The sequence below is a fragment of the Dasypus novemcinctus genome, chromosome 2 (genome assembly GCF_030445035.2).
Source record: "Dasypus novemcinctus isolate mDasNov1 chromosome 2, mDasNov1.1.hap2, whole genome shotgun sequence".
NCBI classification, from domain to species: Eukaryota; Metazoa; Chordata; class Mammalia; order Cingulata; family Dasypodidae; genus Dasypus; species Dasypus novemcinctus.
The window spans coordinates 143,205,511-143,231,876 of record NC_080674.1 but is presented as its reverse complement, the minus strand read 5'-3'; the positions used below and the strand labels follow the sequence as shown (position 1 = coordinate 143,231,876).

At 52.9% G+C, this 26,366-nt stretch overlaps 1 protein-coding gene and 1 long non-coding RNA gene across 2 annotated transcripts in view; one reads left to right on the top strand and one right to left on the bottom strand.

Moving 5' to 3' along the window:
* The window catches only part of LOC105744414 (uncharacterized), a 38,513-nt gene extending 19,100 nt beyond the window's left edge, over positions 1 to 19,413 (bottom strand). Inside the window, exons 1-2 of the long non-coding RNA XR_001117512.4 lie at positions 19,247 to 19,413; positions 3,514 to 3,655 (exon numbers count right to left, since the gene is read on the bottom strand). This is a non-coding gene — a long non-coding RNA (uncharacterized lncRNA). The remainder of the gene's footprint in view (positions 1 to 3,513; positions 3,656 to 19,246) is intronic.
* On the top strand, positions 9,771 to 17,358 carry CXCL14 (C-X-C motif chemokine ligand 14). The gene is made up of 4 exons (XM_058279096.1): positions 9,771 to 10,112; positions 10,283 to 10,388; positions 13,747 to 13,860; positions 16,230 to 17,358. The coding sequence occupies exons 1-4, from the start codon at positions 10,049 to 10,051 to the stop codon at positions 16,243 to 16,245; spliced, it is 300 nt and encodes a 99-aa protein (XP_058135079.1). The 5' UTR covers positions 9,771 to 10,048; the 3' UTR covers positions 16,246 to 17,358.
* Positions 19,414 to 26,366: the final 6,953 nt, after the last annotated feature.

Genomic DNA, 26,366 nt, shown 5'->3' with positions numbered 1-26,366 from the left:
TAAGAAAAGGGGAATGAAACGGCATCAAACACACCTAAGCCCCAAATTCAATATTCCAATCAAATGAATAACAAGTTCCTGACTCCAGCCTTCTCGGCACCCCGAGATCCCCCAACTGCCCACCATCCCTCTGCGTTTACCTTCCTGCCAGCTCCTCCCCGGCTCATCACACCCTTTCTGACCCCCGGGTTTTCATCCCTGCTGCTCTGTATTCGTGGGCAGCCTTCACTCGCCCCTTCGCTCCCGTGTAAAGCTTTCTGGACCCTCCAGGTCCAGTTCAAGCCTGCCTGCTCCCCAAAAGCTCTCCTGATGCCCTGCCTGGATGGGCTATCCCAGAACTCCCGTCGGCAACTCCAGGAAGCAGCCTTCCCAGCCTCGGCCGTGGCCCCCACCCCGGGCAGAGGGCGCTCTATGCTGCCAACGTCCTTGGGAGGGGCGTCGGTGTCTGGCACAGAGTGGGTGCTCTGCAAGGGCTCACTTGATGCTTGCAAAGGACTGCACATCAGACTAAAATAAAGCCCCTTCTCAGACCAAGGATGGCAACTTTGGAAAACATTTCACCCCGACCCACATGCATTTTGACATGTGCTAATTACTTTTTTTTCCCCTCTAGAGGATAAACACAATGAATCTTTTTTAAGATTTCTCAAAAATATCTTTCCTTTTTTCTCTCAAAAATATTTTTAAAGAGCTGCTCCAAATATTGTATCTTTGAAGACAAAAATACAGGGAGGGAAAAATGTAAAAATACTTCCGTGAGCCCAGCTGAAGGAGCAGCAACCAGCAACTGCCTTTAACCTTTGCCATTGGACCTTCCAGCCACAGCAACCAGGAGCTAACCTGCCCTGCTTCCCAAGGCCTGAGTGGACAATTCACGACATGCAGCGAGCCCTCTCCTCAGCACCTCCAGCCCCAAGAGCGCCCCTCGCTGCCTCGCTCCCTCCTGCCCTCTTCCTCTCCAGCGGCCACATCTGGTTTCCCTTCTGCGCAAGTTTCACAATGGACAGATTTTGCACTTCGAGGATTTATGGTTCCTGCAGCCCCTCCTTGCTTTTGATATGATTCCATTATGTGCTTAAAATCTGGACCGTGCTCTTGGCTCCAGGGAGCTGTTTATGACAATTCTTTTACAGCCTTAAATCGCTCACCATTAAGAACCTGGTCATGTTCAGAAGCAATGACTAGTTGCTAAGACAGAAAATCGCAACGTATCTCAGACAGTCGCTCACAAAGCTTTTCTCCGTACAAGATTAATTAAGGCTGGTGTCGGCCTGGCAGTTAAATCCTCGGAGCAATGCCTCTGACCCTCTTAAACAGTCAGCCTGAGATGCTCAGGCAAATTAATAACGACCCACACCCCAAAGCCAATCGCTTCCTCCCTTCTGCTGAGCTCCTTCCTCCGGTGCTGGAGAACCCACTGGCAGACGGGGTGGTAAGAATAAAATCAGCCTCACAGCACCTCCCTGTAGACAGCAAACAGGACGGAGAGCTATCTGTCATTTTCCATCTCTGCATTGTTTCTCAGGAAGAGAAGGCAAAGAATTCCAGGAATAAGGAGCCCACGTGTTGACCCAGCCTTCAGGCAAGGACTTCCCTGGAGCTGGGTGAACACCTGTTTTAGAGACGTGGTCTCTCTTGCCTCTGGGCTCCTCACTCTCATCCTCCTTTTCACCAGCAGCCAAAGAGATCCTCCCCAAAATGAAGGCTGATCACGAAGCTCTCCTGCTGCTTCTTCCCGTGGGTCCTCGGACCGGGTGGGGAAGCCCAATGCCTCAGCCACCCACAGCCCGGCACAGTTTGGCTCCATCTACATATAGAGACTTGCGTTTCCTCCTGGCAGAGACCCCTGCTCAGTGTGCGCGGGACCCACTAGATGCCCCCATCCCCGAGCCATTGTTTAAACAGTTACCCTCACCCCAAAGAGCCTCCCCACCAGCCGCCTGCCCTCCTCCTCCTCCATGAGTGCATGGGCACCCCTCCCTGCCCTACGAGGACGACGTGAGCACACCACGCTGCCCCTGCCACCCCCAGCCCACCGCAGGGCCAGGGCAGCCCCATGTGCGTGTGTCTCAGAGCACTGCGTGAGGTTGCTCAGACTCGAAGGAGGGTGGCCCAAATCCCACCACCCCCTTCCGGTGCTAGGTGAGGGTTGCCAGCTAAAATGCAAGATGCCCCATGAACTTTGAATGCCAGATAAACAGCGAACAATTTTTAGTAGAATTGTTTCTCAAATAGTACCTGGGTGTTCTGTATTTGGGTTTGTTAAGTCTGGCACCCCTGGGAACTCTGGGCCACCCTCCTCTCCAAGAAGAGAAGCTGAAGAGCAGGTGCGGCAGGACCAGGAGAGGAAAGCGGTGGTGAGGCCTGGGCAGAAGGGGTTTCTCCAAGACCCTCCCCTGGGGGTGGCATAGGGCTGTTCACAGCAAGACTCCAGAGTCATGCTGCCTGGGTTCTAATCTCAGCTCTGCCACTGGCTAGTTAACCTTGGGTAGGTTACTTACGTCTCTGTGCCTCAGTTTCCCCATCTGTAAAATGGAGATAACCTACTTCATTTGGTTGTCCTAAGGATTAAATAAACTAATATCTGTACAGCACTTAGAACAGTGCTTGACACATAGTAAGTGCTATCTGAGCATTTCATAAATACAAGGCAAAGGAAATGAGCTAAGCAAGCCCACAGATGAGGGAGTGATTCTAGGAAATTTAACCACCATCATCATCACCATCTAGTAATATTAATAACAGTAAAATAAGAAAGAACATTTATGAAGCACTAGCTATGTGCCAAGACACTGAGCTGCCGCTTGTCCTGTACTCACCCGTGCAAGCCTCACCATAGCCCTATTATATAATCATTATCCCCTTTTCACAGAGGAGGAGGCAGAGGCGCAGCACGGTGCATCTCGTAACCTAAACCAGGAAGTCTGAGTCTGTCCCTTACTAGACGGTGGCAGACTGCAGAGAACTTGGCCAGTCCTCACTCACTCCCTCACACATTCATTGAGCACCTACTGTGTGCCCAGACCCCATGCTCATGCTGGGGCACTGAAGTAAACAGGAAAGATGAGCACAACCTTTCTGCCCTTTGGAGCTCATGGACTGATGGGGAAGACCCTGAGCCAGGCTTTGCATCTGTGAGCGGTGCTAAAAAAGAGAAGAGCAAGCAGTCAGCAACAGCCTTGAGGAAGGAAGCAGCTTAGCACATTCAAGGACCTGAAGAACAGGGCACTGGGCTGGAGCCTGGAGAGAAAGGGGAAGGAGTGCACTGGAGTGCAGGCCAGGGAGGGGCAACCCCCGGGCCCCAGACACCCGCCCGCCCGGAGATGAGTGCTCTGCGGTGCCTGGACAGAGCAGAGGGGCCCCAGCACCCTGCTGCGGACAAGAAGGCAGGGCTGGGGAGAGGTGGGAGGTGGGGCAGGGCCTGCTGGGGTGGACCGCAAGAGGTGCCACAAGAGGCGCTGAGAGAAGAGGGGCAGCTCTTAAGACGCAGCGCGGGCCTTCACCAAGTCTCACCTGAACCACCGTGGACTCTGCCTTTCTGCCAGCCATGGGCAGAAGCGCCCATCAGCTCTGCTAAGGGAAGTCCAGGCTGCCCAGGCTTCGCTGTGTGAAGTGAGTGCTCCTGAGTTCCTTTATAACAGGACATTGTGACAAACTGGAAAGCAAGGAGAGAACCTTTTAAAAGATGCGCAAAGTCCCACCACTCAAGGAGAATGATGCTTGCCCCTTTCTTCACCATCCCCTATACAGCGTTGGCTGTTTTACATACTTGTAAGCCCAGCGTTTACACAATCTTGTGTTCTTTCTACTAACTGCATAAGCATTCCCTCCATACTATTCCACAGGCTCTGTAATCATGAGTCTTCGTGCCAGCATAATATTTTATTTAGCTATTCCATTGCTTACTTAACCAAAGCCCCATTGTTGGTCTTTTAAGTTAACTCTTTATTTTTACCAAGCAAAATCTCTGCTTGCTGAGTTTCTCCCATTATCAACTTTTAAAATCTTTTCAAAATACATTTTCTGAAGAGAATTAACTAGGTGAAATGGTTTATAACTTCAAACATTGCTGATACATACTATGATATGATGTCCCAAAATCTTATACCAATTTATATTCCCACCAGCAATGCTTACATGGTCCCTCTTCATTTGACCATTGGCGGCTTTAGGTATTGCTCTTGAAAATAAATATTTCCTCACTGAGCAGGACCAAATCAAAAAGAAAGAAAGAAAAAGAAAAATGCCACAGCACTGTAGCACTGATGCACTTTTTCTAGACTGCTAATGAGGATGAATATTCTTTCATGTACTGGCTAATAATTGCTTTTCTTTTTGTCTTTTTTTTCCCCCCTGAATTATCCTTCGATGGCCTTTTCTCATTTATGTGTTAGGAACTTTGAAAATACCTTTGCTTATGTTCTTTATATCATAAGGAGACTCGTCTGCAGTGGAATGTTGAATGAATGAGTGAATGGCTGAATCAATGCTAATCATCAGACTGTCATATATGCTTCCAGCACTTCGTCCCGTGTTGGGGGAATCCCACAGGGCTCCCAGTCTCCCACCTGAGTGGAAGAGCCCTCTGCTGCCCCACCGCCTGGATGCCTCCTGCACCATTTCCTCAGGGCTCAAGTCGTCTGGGATCGCTAAGCATTCCAAGAGTAAAGAACGAAACTGAGCCATGTTCTGGGGGAGGCCAGCCCTTCACCTCCTCCTCTTCGGCTCAAGGCCCTGGAGAGGGGTCGGTACCAAGGGGAACACGCACAGGGGACACAGCTGTATGCTTGGGGTTCAGAGGACTGTGGGTGACACCCAGAGAGAAACCCACAGACCTCCAGGCAGAGGGAGGGCTGAGGGGCCGCCAGCCCGGGACTCAGAGCCAGCAGCCACGCAACCCAGAGAAAGCGGCTATTTGGGGGCGCCCACCGTGTGAAGAGCAGTGACAGGGTCCGACAGGCTGCAGGACCCCAAAACCCCAAGTGGCTTCCACTTGGACCCTGACATGGACGCAGGGGAGGCCCTGTGTGAATTCCCACCTGTTTCTGGGTCTCAGTCTCCTCCTCTGTACACAATGAGGAATCGGATAGACAGGGCCTCCGCCCCTCCCAGCTCTAGATTCTAGGATCCCTGCCTGATCAAGGAAGTAAAAAGGGGCTCCTCTTCTGAGAGGCAGGGCAGGCATGGGAAGAACTCGGGGGTCTGGAGAGGAATGGGGTCTCCCAGCTCCCCGGGCAGGAGACCAGCCTTGGGTAGGCAGGACCTACCACTGAGCAGACCACAGGGACCCCATACCTGTGGGATTTCCTGGAAAGCCCCACTCCTGGGAATTCACCAGCTTCTCCTCCCAGGGACCTCTTTTCTAAAGCAAACACCCTGAGGAGGAACTGGCTTTCCTGGAAAAGCAGCCTCACACCCTGCCCTCCCCACACACACATCCCCACACACAACCTTGTCTTGTACACAGCCGGAATTCTGCAGCGGTCTCTCCCTCCCCTGGGCTTTTGCCTGGAATACTCTTGTATTTGTTCAACAAATATGGAATGGACCCTGACTCTGTGCCAAGCATGTTGTTGGCACCAGGGGCGAGCAAGACAGATGCAGACCCCTCCTTCACAGACCAGGGGACCACCCAAAATACGCCCAGAAAGGAAGAGGCAAACAGTACAGTCTGAGGTTCCTGGACGCACAACAAAGCAAGTAAAATGGGTCAAGGGCATAGAGAGCGACTGCTGGGGGAGGGCCTCATGTGCCTGGGTCTGAAGAGTGAATCCCAAACTGACGCTTCCATAAGGAACAGAAGGCTGCCAGCCAAACCCCGGGAAGAGCAGCTTGGGCAGAGGGACTGGCAGGCGCCAGGCTCAGAGATGGGAACGGGTTGGGGTGTGTCTGAGAGTGAAGTCAAGGCAGCTGGGCTGCAGCACAGGAGAGGGAGGAATGGAGGGCGGGGCTCGAGGTGGGGGCCAGGTGGCCCAGGGTGCAAGCATCAGAAGCCACCGCAGGGCTTTGGGCAGGGGCGTCATACCCTGAGGAGCTCACTGTGTGAGAAGGCCCTGAATGGGGCAGGAGTGGGATCAGCCGCCATTGCCCTCCTCTTCCCTCTGGTTAACTCCTCTTCATCCTTCAGAGCCCAACGGCCCCACCTCCTGGCCAGTTGGATTCCCTAAGGAATCTCACAGCACTGGTGAGCTCTGTGACTTTTCGATTAACTCTGTCTTCCGGGCTAGACTCGGAGCTCCCTGGGGCAGGCCCACATCTGCGTCTGCTCCCCTTAGAGCCCCGGCACCTGGCACAGAGCTTGGCACTCAGTGCGGGCTCAACAAAGGTGAACTGAGCAAATAAGCAGACCCCCTGGGTCTCAGTTCTGTTTCCACTCCCCCAAGGAATGGTTTCCTGCTCCCACGTTCGTCTCCTCTCGTCCCCACACCTGTGTCTTCTGCTCCCATAGCACCCACATGACTGGAAGTGGCTGTTGGCACCTACACGCGCACACACACACCGGTCTGTGGCTCCAGAGAGCAGGACCTGTGCGTTGAACACCACTGAACCCCAGGGGACCTCCTCCACACAGACGGTGTGGCTGCGCAAAGAACTGCCCCACAGGTCTGCCTCACCCTGCCTCCTCCACTACTCAAAGACCCCAGCTGGGGCTCAGGAGAGAGCCCATGCCCTAAAGGCACGTCAGGGGTCAAGTGCAAGCCTCCCTCATACTCCTGTTGGAGCAGCATCACCCATAGAGCAACTGGCAGCAAGACCTGAGGGGCAGATGTGGCTCAACTGGTTGAGCCCATGTTTCCCACACGGGAGGTCCCAGCACCTCCTAAAAACAAAAACAAAAACAAAAAACAAAAAACAAGCAACAAATGAAAAAGCCAGGGGCGCCGATGTGGCTCAGGGGTTGAGCACCGGCTTCCCACATATGAGGTCCCAGGACCTAAAAAAAAAAAAAAAAGGTCCTGCCCACCCCCTCCCATACCCATTGGCCCCAGAAAAGCTCACACAAATAGGGGTCAGCTCTGTTTTCAAAGGCAGGATGACTGTGTTTTGCAAACCAAAGATCAGTGTACAAAGACTGAGGGATATAACTAGGGACAAAAATCTGACCCCAAACCTGGCCTGGGAAGTTGGGGAACTCCAGTTTTCATATTTCTATGGCCAACTAATTTTTTCTGTAAAAGCTCAGGGCCCAGGATCCTTGGTGCCATCAGAGCCCATTTAATCAGCATGTAAGTAAGAAATCATTTCTTACATGCTCTTGGAAAGCTCAGAATTTAAGAAATTCCTTTTGTACCATAAAATCGTTGTTATTTTTTTTTGGAGGGCAATTAGGCAATTTGTATTAAAACCCTTAAAAGTGGCATGACCTATGGCCCAGTAATTCTGTTTCTGAGACCTGATCCCATGAGACATTTAGCTCTGAGAATATTTGTCACACAGTCCTGCTTGTAAGAACGTTTGGTTGAAAATCTAAATGTCCAGCTGGAAGTAATTAGTTAAGCTAAATATGGTACATTCCATATGATGAACTACGCTGTATCTAAAATAATAACAGTAACAATAGTCAGCATTTATTGAGCACTTACTCTGTGCTTGGGAACACATTAAAAGTTTTCTATGCACCATTTCAATTAATATTCCTGATAACCCTGTCCTGTGTAGGTACACTATCAAGGAAAAAAATCAAAAAAGACTCATCAAGTGCAATGAAGGTACCACACTAATGAAGGAAGTTGTCAATGTGGGAGGAGTGGGGGGTGTGGGGAGTGGGGTATACGGGGACCTCATATTTTTTAATGTAATGTTTTGTGTGATCCATAGATCTTTGAAAAAAAAGATAATAAATTTTTAAAAAAGTAATAGTGGAGGAACAAGACTCTTCACATGGAATGGTATACATGATATACACAGGTAGAATGAGCCAGTTACTATAGAGCACAAGCAGCCTGATCCCATCTGCACACGTGCCTGCAAGACAAAGACGGAAGGGTTCAGAAAGGTGACACTGTTAGCATCTTGGTGTAGACTGCTCAGTGCGTAATGGTACGTGTATTTTTGTGTTTTTTTCAACTTGTGTTTTCTGCCTTTTCTTTAACAAGCATGTGTTGTTTTGTGTTGAGAAAAGAATTTTTTAAATTTATAACATGGCCCAAATCACTCCCCTGCATTCGTCTTCTGTGTAGCTGTCCAGCTACCAGCCTTGCTTGAAGTATGGGACACAACTGCATGTAAAGAACCCAGAATGTGACCCCAAAGCCAGTCCCCAGGTTCTGCTCACTCTTTAGGGGGGGTGCTTCAGCTGCCCCTCAGTTTGGGAAGAGACAGCTCAGATTCTTCCCACTCCTCCCTTCCGCAGTCGGCTCCCACCCACACCCCCAGGACTACCAGTGGGCACTTGTGTGAGCCGGAGGGGCTGGGCTGGTGGCACTGGGCCGTGTGAGCCGGAAGAGCCTGTCAGCTTCTGCCCTGGCTCCAGCACTGACCTGGGAGCGAGCCAGGGAGCCCACAGAGCCTGAGATGCCCCATCCCCTGTTTCTGGGTCCCTCAAGACAGCACCTCACGAGACCTAAAGGGTGACAGGCGTGAAGGCAGCAGAGTGGTCGATGGGCAGGAGCCCCAGTTACGCAGCCAAAACACACAGGGGTCTAGCCTCCTGGCCTAGCCACCTAGTTCCCATCTGTGTGATCCTGGGCAGGTTATTTCTTCTCTCTGAGCCTCAATTTCCACTCCTGTCAAATGGAGAAATTTAAAATACCAATGTAGAAGGGGAGTTGCAAGAATTAAAATAATATATACACTGATGCCTGTAAGTAGCGTTCCTGGGCGCTGGCAGTCTCTGACGTAAGCCTGGCATCCACATTGTACAGATGCTGAAATGAAGGCTTCGAGGGGTGAAGTCACTTGCCCAAGATGTCCCACCTGTAAGTAGCGGGTCAGGAATTTGTGCTTCTGTGGCACCCACAACCACTGCACAACGGACAGCGGCCTGGCACACGGGAGGGGCTTCGTCCCTGTGTCGTCGCTGCCCTGACTCACCCCAGGCCTCTCCTGGCTTTGGAGAACCATGTGACAGAAGAATGCCAGCCCGGTCCTGCCCCCTTCCTGGACAGCCCACACAGCCACCCATGCCACACACCCACTTTGGGGAGCCTTCCTCTCAGAATGGACAGCCGTGCCCCCCTCCCCCCACCAATGCACATACTGTGTGAGTCAGCTCCAGTGACCAAGGCAATCGCTGCCCAGGACCTGCGAACACCTCCTGCCCCAGACCCCGCCCTGTGGGCTTGTCGCCGGGGCCGCTGACCCAGCAGAGGCTGCCCACACCCTACCAGTGGAGCCTGCGGGCACTCCCACCCGGCATTTCCCCCCACATCTTCCAGTCCTCAGAGGAACTAAGTCCCGGCCCGGGTCTCCCAGCGGCTCAGAACAGTAGGCCTGCCCGGCCAAGGGGAGCAACTCCAATCCGCAGAGCAGTGCCCTTAAGCGGCCTGACCACAGCCTGGTCTTCCCCAAGGGAGAGCTGGGGCACGGGCGCCGCGTGCGTGCATATGCGTTTGTGTCCGTGAGCGCGGCATGCTATAGCCTGGGTGTGCAAGTGTGTAAGGAAGATCATGTGTGCGCGGGAGGGTAGCGGATGTGAGCGTATGTGTGTGCGCGCGCGTGGCTCCGATTGTGCGCCGCTGTGATCGCCGTCCCGGGGCGGGCGGGGACGGGCTGGGAAGGTCTCCTCCCCCCACCACGTTGAGAAATCTCAGTGAGTCACCGAGTGGCTCTGCATATTAATGAGCTCGCTCGCTGGTCGGGCAGAAGCGGATTTAAAAGAGGCCAGGGCGGGCGGAGGGAGGCTGTGGAGAAAACGCCGAGTCGAGGGCAGAGCGCAACGCGCAGCGACCGCCCAGAGGCACCACCGACGGGCGCAGCCGGAGCAAGCCGGGCTGGGGGCGCGCTCCGGGCAGAGCGAGCCGAGCCGGGCGGTGTCGCCGGGCCGCCGTGCGGACTGGCGGGCGCCCTCCCCGTGTCGCCCCTCCTGCACCGCGCCCCTCCGGCCAGCATGAGACTCCTGACGGCCGCGCTGCTCCTGCTGCTCCTGGCGCTGTGCGCCGCTCGCGTGGACGGTGAGTGACCGCGAGGTTCCCTTATCGCCGTCCCGTCCAAGCCCTGTGGAACCCAAACTTCAAATGCTAGGAACCCTGGCATCTCGGAGAGTCTGGGTGGGCACCGAGGGCGGTGGAGGGGCAGAAGATGCCGCGCGCAACGGAGCGGCCGCTCGCTCGCTCTCTCGCAGGGTCCAAATGCAAGTGCTCCCGGAAAGGGCCCAAGATCCGCTACAGCGATGTGAAGAAGCTGGAAATGAAGCCAAAGTACCCGCACTGCGAGGAGAAGATGGTTATGTGAGTTCTCCCTTTTCTCCGTGAGCCTGAGTGTGCCTCTTAGCCCAGTGTTAGGGACACCTCCCTGGGCTGGGTCGAGCTAACAAACATTTTTTTCTGCCTCTGTCAAAGCCTTTGTGATTGCCAGTGAGTCCTTAAGACGCTGACGTGACAGTTTAGAAGTCTGTCCCCTGCACGCAAACAAAACTTGGAGTTCACCCTTGTTAGGATTCAAATGGGTAGGGTCCATATTTGCACTGTGGGCTCCCCACCTCTCTCAGGGCGTCAAGGGTTAAATGGCTCAGATTGAAATCACACAAAACACACCCAGAACTATTGAACTCACACCCAAACTGTGAGGCATGCTGCCTTCCTGTCACTGGCCAGAGGATTAAAGCAAACATTATCTTAAGTCCTTACATGCGCCTTTTGAAGCCTTTTTCCAGTCAGGAGACGAGCACCATGTTGGCCAGTTTGGGGCTTCTGACAAATTCACTTTGAGAATGATCCTTACTTTTCCCTCATCCACCAGGCTCCTTGTGAGTCCCTGAGCCTGAGCTGTGAAAAGGGGCCTGCCGGGGTTAATGCACGACACCAACACAGCCTTGCTTGCTGGGGATGTGGGGAATATTTTAAAAACTGGGGCAGAGGGAGAGAACACTGCGTGTCCTTGCTCCTCTGCCTTCCCAATTAACCACTTGAGGCCAGCGCCACTGTTTCCCCATCAATACACTCTTGGCCAGAAAGGGAGCCCTTGGCAAAGCAGCTACCAAATATCTGCCACGGACCATTGGCCCCTCTTCCCCTCCCCCAGAAACAGGACACACTTTATTCTCAGTCTGGGCAAGTGCCTTCCGCCCGCTGGCCCCGCCGGTCCAGTGTCTTCACAGGCAGGGCCCCGCCGCCTGGGGTTGCACGTTGGGCTGCAGTTAGGGGACTTCAGAAAGCCATCCCACCTGAGCTGTGCCCCACTGCCTTCTTCCCCTGGCACCCAAATCAACCTCCTTGGTCATTTCCTTTTGCCTTGACCTTGCCAACTAACTCCAGAGAAACTGCCAGAAAGTCCTCCTTGGGGGCATAAGTTAGAAGGCTGAAGATGACAGATGTCATTGAGAGTTAAGTTTGCACTCCTCTGGGTGCTGAAAAATGCTCCAAACATCAAGCTAAGCTTCTGAGACCTTACAGGGGAGGAGAAACAGGGTGGGGGTGCACTGACATCTTAAAGGAAGGAACCCTCAGTAAACTGGCTTATGACTTTTCCCTGGCTAAACTTTTCAGAATATAGAGGAAGATGAAGGGAGGCAAATTCATGGGAAGGTTTTATGGAGCCATCTGGGCATCAGGAGGTCAGCCTGCAGTCACCCTCTCCCAAACCGTCACCCCAGACCAGAGGCTCTCCCCCACCCCACATCCCTGCAGGGCTGGGGCCAGCCCTATTTGCCAACACAGGTTGTCAGCCACAGAGGCTGAACAAAACAAGTCTTCCAACTCTCCCTGAGCTACCCGGAAATCTCTGCTGAGACCAAGGGGCTGGGGATGGTCTGCCCTGTGAGTGGGAGTTGTTGCACCCAGAAGGGTCCAGGAGAGTCCAGCTTCTACAAAGGGCAATTTGTGTCATGTCAGTGAGCCCTCTCCAAAACTGTTGGCACCCCAGAACCACTGAAGAGGGGGAGGCAGAACCCAAGATTTGGGGGTAATAACTGAGGACACAAATCCTCATGTCTTCACCTCACACCGACTTTCATAGTAAATATCAAGTATTGTGACGTGCCCTTGGGCGCTCACGTGGGTGGGCTAAGGTGTCCTCTCCTGGCTTGCCTTGGCCTTCAGGTTTGGGGATCCTCAGCCTGCATGCTGAGCTAACTGAAAAGGGGGTTTCATTAGGCTTTTCCATGCCCTTTCATTCTGAGCGCAAAAGCAGCATTGTGGGCAGAGAAAGAATTGCATTTGTTGAATTCCTGTCGGGTGACTAGGTACAATGGGAGGAAAGTGACTAGATTCCACTTGGAAGCTTGGCCCATGCTGTCCCTGTCCTAGGAAGCTTGGGCCCTGGGGTGGGTGGCAGGGGGACTCCGGAACTCAGAGCACAGTGAAGGGAAGAAAACAGCTTGCCCAGAAACATTCTGCCCCCATGCTGGTGGCAAGATCCAATTTTAGTGAGGCCCATGGGCCCCGAGACTTGGGTACCCTGTGGGGAGCTAATTGACCTGTGTCCCTCCTTCCCCCACTCCTGCCCTCCCCAGCTCCCCACCACGCTATTCATCACTGGCACGCAGTCCACCACCGGACCCTGAGCCCTCAGGAAGTGGCAGCCTCATCTCTCACCCTCCAGAGTTCCAAGTCCCCTGACTGGCCCCTTATCCTTGTATCCTGTCCTCTTAACTCCTGCTGCCCTGTGGCCGGAGCCTCCTGCCCAGCCCTGGCTGAGAGGGCACAGTGGTTCTGGGCAGCTCCAGTATGAGACTGGAGCTCACATGCTGAGGCATGTTTCTCCCTGGCTATCTTATCTTCCATGACTAATTCCTCGTGCCTGGGCACGTGGCATGAATTACATCCTTTGATCATCCTAATAACCTTTGAGGTAGGTCCTATTATTATACCCATTTTACAGATGGGCAACTGGATTCAGAGAGGTCACCCAAAGCCCCGTAGCCAGACCCAGGATTCAAACCCAGGCCCTGCCCTCTGTATGATGCCACCCTGCTTCTGCTACCCTGTGGCTAGGTCTCCCCTGGTGTTGGGACAAGTGCTGAGAGAAGCCTGAGATCTGCAGGGCTATGGAAAAGGGGTGAGATCATTTGTTACTGCTCAGCAATCAACACGGGCTTTGAGGCCAACATGCCTTAGCTTCAGGAGCAGCAATGCCCAGTCCTGGGAGAAGTGCAGAGGGTTGGGGAGAACTGGTGCTTGAGGGGTCTGGCAGAGACTGACGTGTCTCCACAGCACGTGTTAGCCCACCCGTGGAGCCCCTGAAGCCCAAGGAACAAGGTCTTGGCACGTACTCCTCTGTGGCCTTAGCCCTCTCTGCCTCTTGCTCCCAAGTTGAGAGGAGCCAGGAGAGTCCCCAGACCTTGCTCCCCTGGGCAGCCTCCAGCCCCATAGATAATGCACAGCCTGGGGCAGGTGGGGGGCTTTCCCAGACTCAGACATCTGTGGGGGCAAGGTGGGAGCTGCTCCCTCAGTACAGTCTTAGACCTAAGGGTGGAATCCAAGCTCAGAGTAACACCCAGAACCTTCCAAAGCGCCAGCCAGGGAGGAGGGAGGAGGCCACCGTCTCTCAGTGCCCTGGTCTGGGCAGACCAGGCAGGGCCCACCCCCAGGCCCCATGAGGCTCTGGGATCCAGCTCTCCAACACCCACGCCCTCCTGCTCTGTTTCAGCATCACCACCAAGAGCGTGTCCAGGTACCGGGGGCAGGAGCACTGCCTGCACCCCAAGCTGCAGAGCACCAAGCGGTTCATCAAGTGGTACAATGCTTGGAATGAAAAGCGCAGGTACGCCCTACTTCTTCCTCTGCCTTCCCCCCTTCCCGCCAGATCCAGTGTAGCTCTTGGGATAGGGGGGATGGGAAGGGACCCCACTTCTAGGTCACTAGTCCCCTGTTGAATAGTGAAGGCCCACCACGATGTCCCCCACAAGCAGATACCCAGACATGGCTTACATACACCCAGAGACGTGGAACTTACCACTTAGCAAGCAGGCCATTTCTCTCTTGGACAGTTATAAGAACCAGAAGTTTGTCCTTTTGTGAACTCAAGTTTGTCTCCCTTTATCTAACTTTCACATTTTACTCTTAATTCCTCTTCTTATTTAGGTCACTTGAGTTCACAGACCCTCAGCCTATGTCACATGGCTGGAAGAGCAGAACTTGGTCTTCTGTGGTTCTTGTGGGGTGAAAGATGACCAAGTGACTGTGCTTTATTAACTATAAATGGTGGCTATACCCAAGCCATAATGAGGATGACTCCTTGCCCACAGTATAATCTCCCATCCAAGGTCCCCAGTGCCCCCTGCTGCCCAGAATCCTGATAACCTCCTTCCTATGCAGGTGCAGGGAGGGACCTCTGGTTTCTCCTTTAAGTCAGAGCCATTTAACCCCTGGTGAGATGACAGGAGCCCTGGGCAAGACCCTAACCCTTGCTGGGCTCTGTTTCCCCATATCAAAAGGCGCCTGCCCTGCTCTGATCTCCTGGTGTCCTCTGTCTGACATTTAGGGGGGAGGCAACTTCCTGGCTCCCCATATCATGTACAGGTGAACCTGTCCTTGGCAAGTCCACTCCTCACACACCCAGGACCCATTTATACAGGCACCTGCATAGCACGGCCAGGGAAACGCACACACGCACACATGTGACTTCCCAAGGAACTGGTGGCAGCCCCTCCCCCAGGAAGCCTGGCTCTCCCACCCTGGGTGGAGGGTGCCACCCCTCCCATCACCTGGCTGGCCCGCCCACCCCAGGCAAGCCCCGTGACCAGCTACTCAGAGCTGACACTTGGGCCCAACCCCAGTACCTGAGCCTTTTTTTCCTGCCTCCAAAACTGCCTTGTCTGCAGTTGCTTGAAATAGTAAGTGACGCGAGCGAGAGATTATTTTCCATAAATCTGATGGGCACGAAGCCCTCTGTCTGGTCAGGGCGGAGGCAGCTCACGTGGCAAAGCAGGACCTGCCCGTCACCCCTGGTCACCCCCCAGGCCCTGCCTCATCAAACGGGAAACAAGGCCAACCCCGAGGCTCAGCTCACAGAGGAGGACATGAAGTCCTTTACCTAACTGCTCACCCCTCCTCCGGGCTGCAGATTTGAGGAAGAGGAGGCACGGGTGGGCCCCAATACGACCCTCCCCTGATTTCTGCACCTTACAGTGATGACAGCAGTGAGGGCATCTCAGTTCCCTGCACTTCATTCCAAAAGAATCTCCCCTCCTTTTCTTGGGCGCTGAGGTGTCCTGGGAGAGGACAGGGCATTGCATCGCTCCCAAACCCCGCCTTCCCAGGGCACTCTTCTCCTTCCTTCCCTATAGGAGCCTTCCTGGCAATGCCTTAAGGAATATGAAAGGTATGGGAATTGCTTGGAAGTCCTCTTTGCAGAGAGAGCTGAACCTAGGGTGCAGGACGGAGAGGGAGACGGGTGCAGCTTAGTCCGGAGGGCTTCTGACTGCTGCATCAGGCATTTTATTTCAGTGCATGATTAGGTGATCCTGGGCGAAATCAGGACTGGGGCTAGCCAGTGGGAATAGCAGGTTCTGAGGTATGCTAAGTCTGAGGTATGCTCCTGGGTAGCCAAGGGTAGACACAGAAGAAATTACACTATCTCCATGGTGACTGGGGAGGAAGCGGAAGGTGAGCCCAACAGCTCGCTCAGGCCTCTGCCTTGGTCCCGGCCCCACCCACCACTGAGGCTCCTAGAGCTGCTGTTTTTCTGCAGGACACACCTTCTTTGGGTTAAATACTATGGAAAGAGATGAGCCTAGGTTGAGTAAAGGGGTGCTCTGCCACCCCTACTCCACCCCACCTGTGTTCTCTAAAAAGATTGGTCAAGAGCAGGGGGAGAATCAGAACAGGAGGCCCAGGGCGCCCACAGTAGGACTCAGACACCGAGCCCACCGCCACCTTTCAGTGTTCACCGGGCAAAGCTTCAGTCTCTTGTGCCTCGGTTTCCACATATGCAAAGAGGGTTTGCTTCTGAGGGGCTTTCAGGATAAAATGGGATTGCAGATGTGGCAGCTGTTTAGAAAGCACCAAGCACCTCTCCCTGGTGCAGTCCTGGGAGGGGCGACTCCTCGCAGACGTGACGTAGCTGGGCCGCCAGCTTGTGAGGGGCCTGATGCACCCAGGGCCGCTGACATGTGTTTTCACTCTCGCCAGGGTCTACGAAGAGTAGGATGGCAAATACCTGATATGAAAACTCCGGACTGGCTGGGAGACTTGAGGAAAGGACTTTGCAGATTAAAAAAAAAATACACCTTTCTCTCTCACAGGCATATGACACAAATTATATATTGCTATGAAGCACTTTTTACCAAGGGTCAGTTTTTACATTTTATAGCTATGTGCAAAAGGCTTCCAGATGTGAGACCCGTCTCTTGCATTCCAGACTTCATCACAGGCTGCTTTTTACCAAAAAGGGGGGAACTCATGCCTTTCCTTTAAAAAAAAAAAGCTTTTTTGTATTTGTCCATACATCACGATGCTTGCATCTGAGCTTTATAAGCGCCTGGGAGGGACAGTGAGCTCGGTTGAGGCATTTCATAGGAGCCTTGCTCCGCTCCTGGCCGGGGAAGCTTCTGCTCAGAGTTCTCTGCGCAGCTGCCCCAGGCTCTCCTGAGCTCATGGCCGGTCGTGGTTGCAGCGTGACACCTGGTGGCCCCAGGCACTGGGCAGGCTGAAGCAGGTCTCTGCACCTGTTTCTTAGAGGAACTCAAGTTTGGTTGCCAGAGAAATGTGCTTCATCCCCCCAGGTTAATTTCTATACACTCTGGAAAAAGCATTTCCAAGATCACGGAATGGCAAAGCAAATGATCCTTTAGGAAGGGGTCGGGTCTTTCCTCCATCCTGAGGGTCTGCAAAAGGTTCACTGCTTCGCTATTTAATGCTTCCAGAAGCATGCGAGGTTCCCAACCCTGTTAGGGAAAACCTGAGGGGAAAACTTAAAGACAGAAGAAGGCACGCACAATATACAGCTACAGACAGACATTCTGTTGACTAGGGAGAACCTTCGAAGCAGGTTTCTTACCCTCACCACATGGAACTTGCAGTACTAAAGCAATATATTTGCAATCCCCCCACCTAATTCTTCAGTGTTAAACAGTGAGTCAGGCCTCTTTGGAAGACGCTCAAGCCTTTGTAAATACACTCTGCCCTTCAGTATATGCCACATTGTACTGCTGTGTTATATGCTATGTATATGTCAGAAACCATTAGCGTTGCATGCAGGTTTCATATTCTTTCTAAGACAAAAAGAAAAGTGATCAAATATATTTGAAATGTACCAAAATTCTGGACTACCGACTTTTTTTTTTCTATTTCATTAAGCTAGGATGATAATAAAATAGATTCATGTCCTGAATAAACAAGGACAAATGTATTGGTGGGGGGGGAAACTGGTGTTTCCCAAACGCCTGTCCACACTGTCACCTCTGTGGATCGTGTGGCACTGGGTGACAGGAGGCCAGGTCTTGACGAAGCAGGGTCATCGGAGTGGGCAGGCTGGTGCTCCGTGGCTACCACTGAAAGAAGGGGGAAGGTGGGGAGACCGGGCAAGGCGCCCCAGGTCCAGGGCCCGGGAGCCGCACCCGGGCGAGCTGCAAAATGAGAAGGTGGTGAGCCCACCTCTGCGCTTCTGGACTGCAGCCAGGACACTAGGCCCTTGGTGGGCCCTCGGCGAACGCGAGCCCCCGTCACAGAGCCAGGCTGCTCCTCCACACATCGCACAAACTACCCAGGCCCCTGCATCCCGGGACGGCCCGGCCCTGAACCCAGGCCCTCTGCCCCTGGGGTCCCCCAGGCCCTGCCCAACTGTCCAAGCGGTCAGGCCGCCAGGCGGTCTGCACTCCCCATGCACGACTCGGAGCCAGGCGTTCGCGTCCTTCGCCTCCGCAGACCATTTCCTGGCACACCTGGCTCTGTCCACGTGTACAAGGACACACACGGCGAGGACCCCACCCTACTGCGTGCCCAGCAGGGTGCCCGTGTAAACCCTTCACATCACCTCTCATTTCCTCCTGGCAGCTCCATGTTACAGCCAATGGGGTCCTCAGGACTGACGACCAGAGAGGTCAGGAAAGGTGCCCGGGGTCACGGAGGGAGCACGCCTCTCAGGGCTCTGCCCCCAAAGGCTGAGCCTGGCAACCTTTCTGCTGAGCATGGGGGTGGGAGCCGGGGCCCTGCCGGGCCTGAGACGGGCCTTTCCCTTCACCACAACAGAGAAGGTGGACTGGACAGAGAGGCCCAGTGACCAGCAGCCTGAAGAGAGCCACGCAGACAGCGCAGAGGCATGCAGGGCATGGCCAGGCACCGTCCCCGAGGCCCGGAACCCTGGCGGGCCCCCGATCAGCACCAGTGGGGCTCCAGGCAGGAGGGGCTGCTGGAAAGAAGTTGGCTGAAAGAGACCCCTCCCTGAATGCAAAGGCCACTCCACCTGAGCAACTCAACAGCACAGAACACAGGGCCTCCTAGGCTGGCCTCTGAATTTCCAGCTTCCCCTGCAGCCCTGCACAGCCGCCGACGCCTGCCTGTCCTCCCACAGGGCTCTCCTCTGCCCACCAGTACTTGCACCCTTTCCTCAACAGACAGGTCTTAGCAGGACCACGAAGGATGGGCTTGAACTCCACACTTCACCACGCTCAGATGAGGACCCACTGGTGCCAGGGCAGGGTAGGCTGTGGGACAGAGCATTTCCTGTAGTTTTTCTCCCTTGGGCTCCCCAGCAGCCCTCCGGGGTCCACCACGAGCAAGGCCTGGCCGCCTTCCGAGGAGGCCTCGTGCTCATGGCTCTCACAGGCTTCCCAGGGGAAGGGCGAACACTGCCCCTCTGCACTGTGGCAGACAGGCCCCGTGCAGACCCCAGCTCACAGCCCCCATTTCCTCTTGAGCAGGCATGCTCTGGGATTCAAATACCATCACCCCTGAGCCTGCTACTCTTCCCACAAGAATGCCCTGAGCACACACGGAGCATGTACCAGGCTTGACGCTAGGACAGCCGCGTCGTTGGAGTACCCCAGTCCAGCCCTTCAGCTCAGCTTGCGACCTAGCCAAACCCTCCTCAGACATCCTTCCATCACAGAGCTTCTCATGGTCACCCCGGCCCTCGGGTCAGAACAGACTACAGAACTTGCAGTATCTGGTTCAAACTAAATATACAAGGCTCCTTGTTCAAAACTTACTAGGCATCTCAAGATGGCGACAGCAGAACCTTAAGCCAAGTTTGGGGGGCCCTTCTGAGCACAGGGTCCTGCAACCGTGCAATTCGTACACCCGTGAAGCCAGCCTCGTCGTGGGCATCAGCGTCTAATATCCAACGGGATGACTCACGTTAGCCCTGTGTCAGCACATGACTTGTACTATGACCTGACAAGTCATGACTGTGATTTGCCAGTTTTATTTTAACTTGACCAAGTAACAAAATGTGTTCTTAGAAGCCAGGACCATGTCTTATGCTTCTTCATGAAAACCTCCCAGAAAACTATGCTAGCATTTATGAGGCAGTCGAACACTATGAATAAATGAATGAATGAATGAATGAACAAATATCAGCGTCTTAAGAAGCTCCCTGACTTCAGTGTATCATGAACTATCCAGTGAGGAGAACGTGCTTCCTCCACCCTTTCACTGAGCTGTGACTGCTGAGCCCCGCGGGAACGGAGGTTTGGTCAGAGGCGGTTCCCTGCCCTCGAGGGCAGGGTTCAAGCTTCACTCGGCAGCCGTGATTAGTTATCAAGCATGCACAGGGTGCTGCGCACAGCCCTGGCTGCTGGGGTGAAGCTCGCTGTCCACGAGAGCGACAGGCTGCGCTGAGCTGCCTGCTGTCCAAGCACCATGCTGGGGGGAACCGCGAGGGCTCCTGTTGGGGCTCCTCCCCCAGTGTCAGAGGAGGTAACCCCGGCCAAGACCTCCGCCATGCCTGGCCGGGCTCACGGCAAATGGCAAGTTACCAGGCGACAAGAGGATGTGCTGGTTCCATCCCAGCTCCAGCGTGGCCTGTGGCCTGTGGCCCATGGATGAGACACGCCAGCACCAGCCCAAGTGCCGAGGGCAGAAAAGCAGAGGATGCTAAGGTTTTTCAGAGGAGGCCTCGGGACCTACAGCCACTTCCAAGCTGAACATCCAGGAAACACAGCTCCAGCCCTTCCTCCGTCTCACCCACCTCCCTTCCTCTCTTTCCTCACGCCTTATGGCAGGGAAGCCCACCACAGCCTTCCCTGCTCGCCCAGCCTCACAAGGAGGGCACAGCACTGCTTTTAGATCCCCTGGGGCATTTTGCTCTCCTCCATTTCTGAAAAACTGAGTGGATATCCTAAGGAGAGTGGAAGCCCTAAGGAGAGAAATAAAACCCAGAGCGCGTTGACAGCTTTCCAGTCCTGGCTTCCTCCAGGCCAGACCGCTGAGTCCAGCCACCAGGAGGCAGCAAAGAGCCACTGCGCTCCACGAAGGGCCCTCAAATTTCCCTGAGGTGGGTGGGAAATGAGGAAGCAGTGACTGGAATAGTTGTCGCTTACTGTGTGCGGGTCCCTGTGCTGAGAGTGCTACGCTCCTCGGCTCACTGGTTCCTGGTGACAACCCCAGCAGGGGCGTTCTGTTACTAGCTCCGCTGTACCGGTGAGGAAGCAGGCTCTGAGGTTAGTGCGTTGCCCTTATGCACAGAGCTGGTGGGTGGTGGAGAAAGGATTCGAGCCCAGGGCATCTGGCTCCGGAGCAGGTTTTCACTCTTTGATGTGCGCCTCCTCTTACAATTCCTGTCCAGCCAGCCCACAGGACACTCCACCAGGCCATCAGTCAGGCCTGTGCTTACTTCCTGCTTATCGGGGGATTACTCAACCAATTAACATGAACCACACAGACCACGGGACTCAACCAGCTCCGTTTGGGCTTTTGCTAGCTTTTCTCTTTTAAAGGCAGAAGTCTCTAACAACCACAAGCTGCTCTGGGGTTTCACCCACTGATCAAAAACATAGGCCCTAGAACCCAGAAACCCTGCTCTGACCCACATTTGGTAGATGCAAGTTTTGCTTGAGTAGTAGGAGCCGGTGGTTTTCCTCCCTAAAACCATATCAATAGAATGAACACAATGATTATGATGTCATCAAAGTCAACTCAACACTGGAGTTAGAAACAAGCTGAAACTATCGAGATGTCAGTTTTAAAAATTAATTCAAGGCTGAATTTAAAACAATCGGCTCCTTTTCACAATGAGAACAGAGTTGCGAGTCCGGGATGAGTGGTAGGCATGTCTAATTAGACGCAGCTGAGACTCTCATCTAATATTCAAAGTTATTCCCCAGAGCAAGTGGGAAGGTGAAGCAACAGCCTCGTTCTTTCAACCCATTGTGCTGTTAAAGGCAGCCCTCGCACAGGCCTCGTTTCTAAAGTACAAAGGCTCTTCCCCCCGAACAAAATGGCCTGCAAAGGCAGGCTGAAGTTAAGCATTCACACTGCTACAGTCAAAAGAATATTATAAATCGAGAAAATTAGGAGAAAAAAAAATCCTTCAATTCCTTTGTAGCTACGAAGATACCCACCCCAGTATTTCTGAATACTCTGAGAGGCAGCAAAGTTTAATAAAATAAGAGCAACAACCACAACCACTAGTCACTGAGTGCTTTCTCCCCAAAGTCTACTATTAGTCCCACGTTACAGATGAAGAAATAAGGCTTGGAGAAGCAAAATAACTTGTCGCCAGTCACGCCGTGACCAAGTGGTCTTGGGCAGTGTTAAAATCTTTGGACACATAGAGCCGCAGGTGGTGGTCTGCCTGGGAAGGTTCTCTGGTTTATGCCCGTTGTCCTGGTGTAATCATGAAGAGTGTGCCCATTCTGCCTCAGAGTCCTCATGTGGGTGACATTAGGTGCTCACCCCACTTACGGAGTTTAGAAAGAACACATAGGCTATGGGCTTCTACATTGCCTAAGAAGTGATGAGTCACCTTCTCCCTTTGGACAATCTATTTCTATGTGAGTTCTTTTGGAAGTGATGATAACTGTTTAACCCCACAGAGCACCCTGTAGAATATTCCTGGGCCATCACCTCTTTTTTTCTGTTCCATCCTGGCCTGCCTTTGTCTGGCAGGGTCTGGGGTCGGTTAATTGTTCACTGGGGGCACACGGCACTCTGAGGACCCATCTGTTGACTGAAGACCCAAATCAAAAACACTGTCCTCTCTCCTTGTGTCTGTCCCCATGAAATTCCCCAGACAATTAAAGTATCAGGTTTTGGTTTCAGGAGAACAAAAGTCAGCCAAGCAGCTGCATTTCCACGAGGCCGGAGGAAACCCTTTTCCTTGATGATTTGGCTGCCATGCGCTTTAAGTGGGGGATTAGCTACTTCAGAAGAGTGGTAATGGGATAGGGGCCTTTGACATCCTGTTCTAACTCGGGGATGCTGCGAAGGGCTGAGCACTTCAGGGGGCTGGGCGAGGCCGTGGACACCCAAAGGCTCCGCCCCCTGAGGCGCCTGGCGCAGGTCTCTGCATCCCTGGGAAGGGCGGCTTTGGTCAAGTCTGGAGGGTTCCACATCAGTAAGACTGGTGACTTGCTCCCTTCTCTGGGCCGCGGGGGCTGTGAGGACTTTGTGCCTCCGCCTTGCCCGGCCACCTGGAGGCGGGCGTCTCTGGGGCAGCAGCTGAGCCCTTGCGGCTCAAGGACTCTGATTCTCTCCGTGGTTAGCCCTGGAGCTGACACCCTATTCCTGAGCTTCCAGCTACGTCCCCTCGCTCTGTCTGACCTGAACCTGCCACATATACTAAGGGGTTTTGTGCACTTCCCCAAATCTATTCAAACAGCCCCTCCTGGGTAGAGGCACTGAAAGAGCAGAGGCACCCCAGCCCAGAGTCCCATCCCCAGGAGTCTGCAGAGCTGAGAGTGCAGCCTGTGAGCCAGGCCGCCCAGTACAAATCCTGGCTCCTCTCCTTAAAAGCCAACTATCCTCAAGCAAGTCATTTCATTTCCTCAACCCCCAGGCTGCCCATCTGCAAAATGAAGAGAATATAGTCCCTCCTTTACAGGGCCGCAGTGGGAATTAAACAAGATAAATGATTCAACCCCGAAAGCAAGCAGTGAACAAATAGTGGTTGTTTTTCTTTTATTTTCCTCTTGTTAATAGTAGTAGCAGCAGCAGCAGCCGTAGTATCCTGCTTTTAAAATTTCAAAAGGAAACTGCAAAGTTTTGCACCCTAAATTGACCTATGTGGATTAACATTACATATATCAGACATAAAAAAGGCCAAACTTGGTACATATCTGTCAAGAGAAGTTGAAAACATCTGTGGACATGGACAAATAACTGTGCCTCAGTTTCTTTACCTGTAGAATAGGAATAATAATAGTGCCTAGTCTCAGTGGATTTTTTTGATACCTTAAATAAGATCAAGTAAAAAATCATTGTAATAAATTCATGGTAGCCCCAACAATATATTTAACTATCCAAAGAACCTTAAATCTGGGGGAAAAAAAACTTAGAAATTCATACCACTCTATTTCCAGTAGCAAAATTTTTTTGAAGCTATGATTTTTAAACTGCTTTTAGACTCTGGACCTCCTTGAAAGGCTGACAAATGCAATCATTCTTTTACCCTGAAAAAAAAAAAGTGCACAGAATATTTTGCAAACAATTGCAGGAGATCCTTAGATTTCCTTAAAGTTCATTCTCATGGCTCTGGACCCTGTGTGAAAGAATTCCTGCCTTAGACGATCCCAGCCAGGCCATCCAGAAGCTGTTTGAATATCTCCATTAACAGGGGCCTCCCAACACAGCTCTTTCTGTGGCTTAAAAAGTCTCAGAACTCTTCCTCACAGCAGGACACCGAGAGGTGCTTCCTGAGGTTTGTCTCTGGAGCTCCACAGAGGCAATGCAACACGTTTTCCACATGCCAGTCCTTGACATGTTCTGAAGCAGAGGCCATGCTGTGACGAATCTGAGTCCCTCCAGACCAAACTTCCCCGGTCTTCTCGGCCGTTCCAGGAGAAACCTTCCTGGCCCTTTGCCATCCAGGACACGCTCCCCAGTCCAGCTCCTGCTTGGCAGTGGCTCATTGCCTTGGTCCAGGATACTGTACTTTCATTAACCCCTCCTAAGTCTGTATCAGTGTCCCATGCCACCTCATCACCTCTGTTGAACAAGCATTTAACTGATGATCCCCAAGGCTTCATCATACAAGAGATGTTCACATCACCCCCCGACATACACACACAATTCAATATCGAGTTTGGACCATTGATTCTTTGAGTATAAGCCACCACTTTACATTTGTTCCAATGAAATTTAGTCTCACTCATTTGTTCTGTCACTCCAATCTTTGCAGAGCATTTGGAACTCCTATTCTCTCACCCAGGGTATTGATTCTACCTCTTGGCTTTGAGACATTTGCAAATCCAATACAGGACAAGGAAATCGATGCAAATGGTGTGTCACCCTGAGTTAAGCTCTGCGCCAGGTGCCTCGCACATGCTGTCATTGAATCTTCACACCAACTCTCTGAAATAGGCTTTGACATCTATACTATAATCCTGACTTTGTAAACAAGAAAGCTGAGTCTCACGAAGTCTCAGTCTCTTGCATAAGGATCCCCAGGCACCAACTAGCCAAGGTAGGGCTTCCGTCCAGGCCTGCCTGAGCCTCACGGTGTCTCTACTCCCTTAGCGTTTCCACACTGAGTGGCATTCTTCTAGGTAGGTCTGTCTCTCCAGCCAGGCTGTGGGATCCCGGACAATAGTGAACAGGTTCTGTCTCTGAATTCTCAGTCCCTCATGAGTACCTGGCACAGAGTAGGTCCTTTACAACTAGTGGAGGAGGGAGAGCAAGAAATCAGGTCACCGTAGGTTGGTGGCTCAGAGGATGCTCCCTGAGCTGAGCCCTGATGCTCAGGTTCTTCTTTTGGACTATAACAGCGCAGAAGGTCCTGGATCCCCAGCCTCCAGGACCGTGCTGGAAAAGGTGGTGGCTAAGAGCGCTGGGTGACATTGGCTCACCAAGTCACTGGAAAGCTGCCCGGAAGGGTGGCCCCGCCTCCCTCCCACACGCTGTCGACCCCCCGCACCCAGAGAGTGCACGCTCCCACTGTGCGCCGCCCCCGGGGGCTGTGTGGTGCGGGGAAGAAGGTTCAGGAAGCCTCCGGCTTGAGATTTCTCAAACGCTTCTGAAAGGGACACTTGAATTCCTGATGACCTCAAGCATCTTTTGTCGTAAAATAGATTCTTAAACACACTGATAGGACTGGTATTATGAGGAATCAGGCCAAGGTGAAAGGCTTAGCACCAAACACCACCACTGATGCCAAACCACTGAGTGAGGGCTGAACTCCGTTCCGTCTACACAGCAGCACTTTTCCATGCACGCAGCCCTCTATGGTCTGTTCCTTATACGACAGGTTTCAAGGCCTTAATTCCAAGACCCTCAAGCAGGGGGTTCACGAAGCAAACCTAAGTGGGTTCACAGACTGAAAGGAAGTCCTGCCCAGAGCGCACGCTGCGGACAAAAGCTCGCAAGCGCCATCTTGTGGTTAATGTCTCCCTAACGTGCCACTCAGCCCTCGGCCCTGGGTGCCAGTGGGAGGGGAAGGCAACAAGGGGCAAAGGGCGAATGGCTTCACGGTTCTCATCCTGGCTATTGATCATAAAAACCACAGTAGAATGTCTCCTCACTGCAGAATCGATCCCTCTGAACTAACAGGGAAACTATAATGTGTCGGGTCAAAGCACAGCTCTGGAGTCAGACAGAAGTCTGCCTGAGTTTGAATCCCAGCTTGGTCACTTATTAACTGCAACTTTGGTCAAATCACTGTCACGCTTTCAGCCTCAGTTTCTTCAGTGGTTAAAGGAGGATAATAACAGGACCTACCTGATAGGGTTGTCAGAAGGATGAAATCCAATCATGCACGTAAATCTGTAGCACAATCCCTACCCCATGTCGGGCTTGTATAGTTTTGGCTAGGACTGCCACTGATGGCAAGATGCAGCACTGATTTACCACAGATGGGTCGTGGGGGTAAGAGGGGGCGCAGTCCACTACCTAAAATATACACATTGATTGGAAGCCCTGCTGATTTCAGAAATGCTAGGACACGCAGGAAGAAGGAGCATCTTTGATCCTAGGTCTTGCTGCACTGGGAGCACAGCAGTTACCTGGCAGCACCACATCACACCCAGACTGGCACTCTTCTTCCCAAGGTCCACAGCTCCCTCCCTTCCCCAAGGGAAGGATTAGTCCATTCTTGCTGCTATTTTAATTGGGTACCCACATCTGGGAAGGGAATCAAGGCCCAAGGACTCACAAGCTTCCCTACTTCCCCACCTT